Raw genomic sequence first — 752 nt, forward strand, 5'->3', positions numbered from 1 at the left:
ATAGATAGATAGAGAGAGAGACAGACAGACAGACATATAGCTCGCTCCTTCCAGTCATGGTATTAGCTGTCAGTAGCCAAAGAATCGACAGGCCAGCAACAGGCAGGCAGACAGACAGACAGATACTTCACTAGTAGTGAGCACTTTCACTTCTGACAGCTAATAGCATGATAGTGCCCAACAAGAAGCAAAAGGCAGAATGAAACACTGGGACCTTACCTTGTCGACCGTGGCGGAGTAAACGAGCGCTCCAGATAAAAACACGTCTTTTCCGTAAGCCGTCTGTCTTCGAACTGACCCCACGTGCTCGCTGTTGACCGCATGTAGCCGACTTCCGGTCTGGCTTTACTTCCGTTTGCTTCATTTCTCTCCACCAACAACACAGCTCATCACAGCCCATAACACCACAATTTCATTAAAGAATATTTATTTTCTGCAAGTTATGAGAATGCAAAGTCGGTGAGGCACACTTATGTAGGTATGGCATATATGCATCAACAGACTGAACAGGGTCCTTACACATGTACTTTCCTCCTCCCTCTGCCTTTTACTCTCAATCCTTCTGTCATACATACAACTATTTCAACTTCATTTGTTGCTCGTCTTTCACCTTACTCCTTGTCTCTCTTTCTCTCTCTTGCTAAGCCAGAGTTATTTCCCTTTCCAAGGGAAGCAGCTCTTGCTATTTATTACCTCCTCTTGTAAAGTAACTCGCTTGGGATCAACACCTTCATGTATGCAAACACGCGCAC

The 752-nt window shown here is 45.1% G+C and overlaps 1 protein-coding gene across 1 annotated transcript in view; it reads right to left on the reverse strand.

The window, feature by feature from the left end:
• Window positions 1–338, reverse strand: part of LOC106876155 (PHD finger protein 24) — a 60,550-nt gene extending 60,212 nt beyond the window's left edge. Inside the window, exon 1 of the mRNA XM_014924581.2 lies at window positions 220–338. Within this exon, the coding sequence (XP_014780067.1) occupies window positions 220–323 (104 nt within the window). The 5' untranslated portion in view covers window positions 324–338. The remainder of the gene's footprint in view (window positions 1–219) is intronic.
• Between the last annotated feature and the right edge of the window lie 414 nt (window positions 339–752).

This window comes from Octopus bimaculoides, chromosome 7 (genome assembly GCF_001194135.2).
Source record: "Octopus bimaculoides isolate UCB-OBI-ISO-001 chromosome 7, ASM119413v2, whole genome shotgun sequence".
NCBI lineage: Eukaryota > Metazoa > Mollusca > Cephalopoda > Octopoda > Octopodidae > Octopus > Octopus bimaculoides.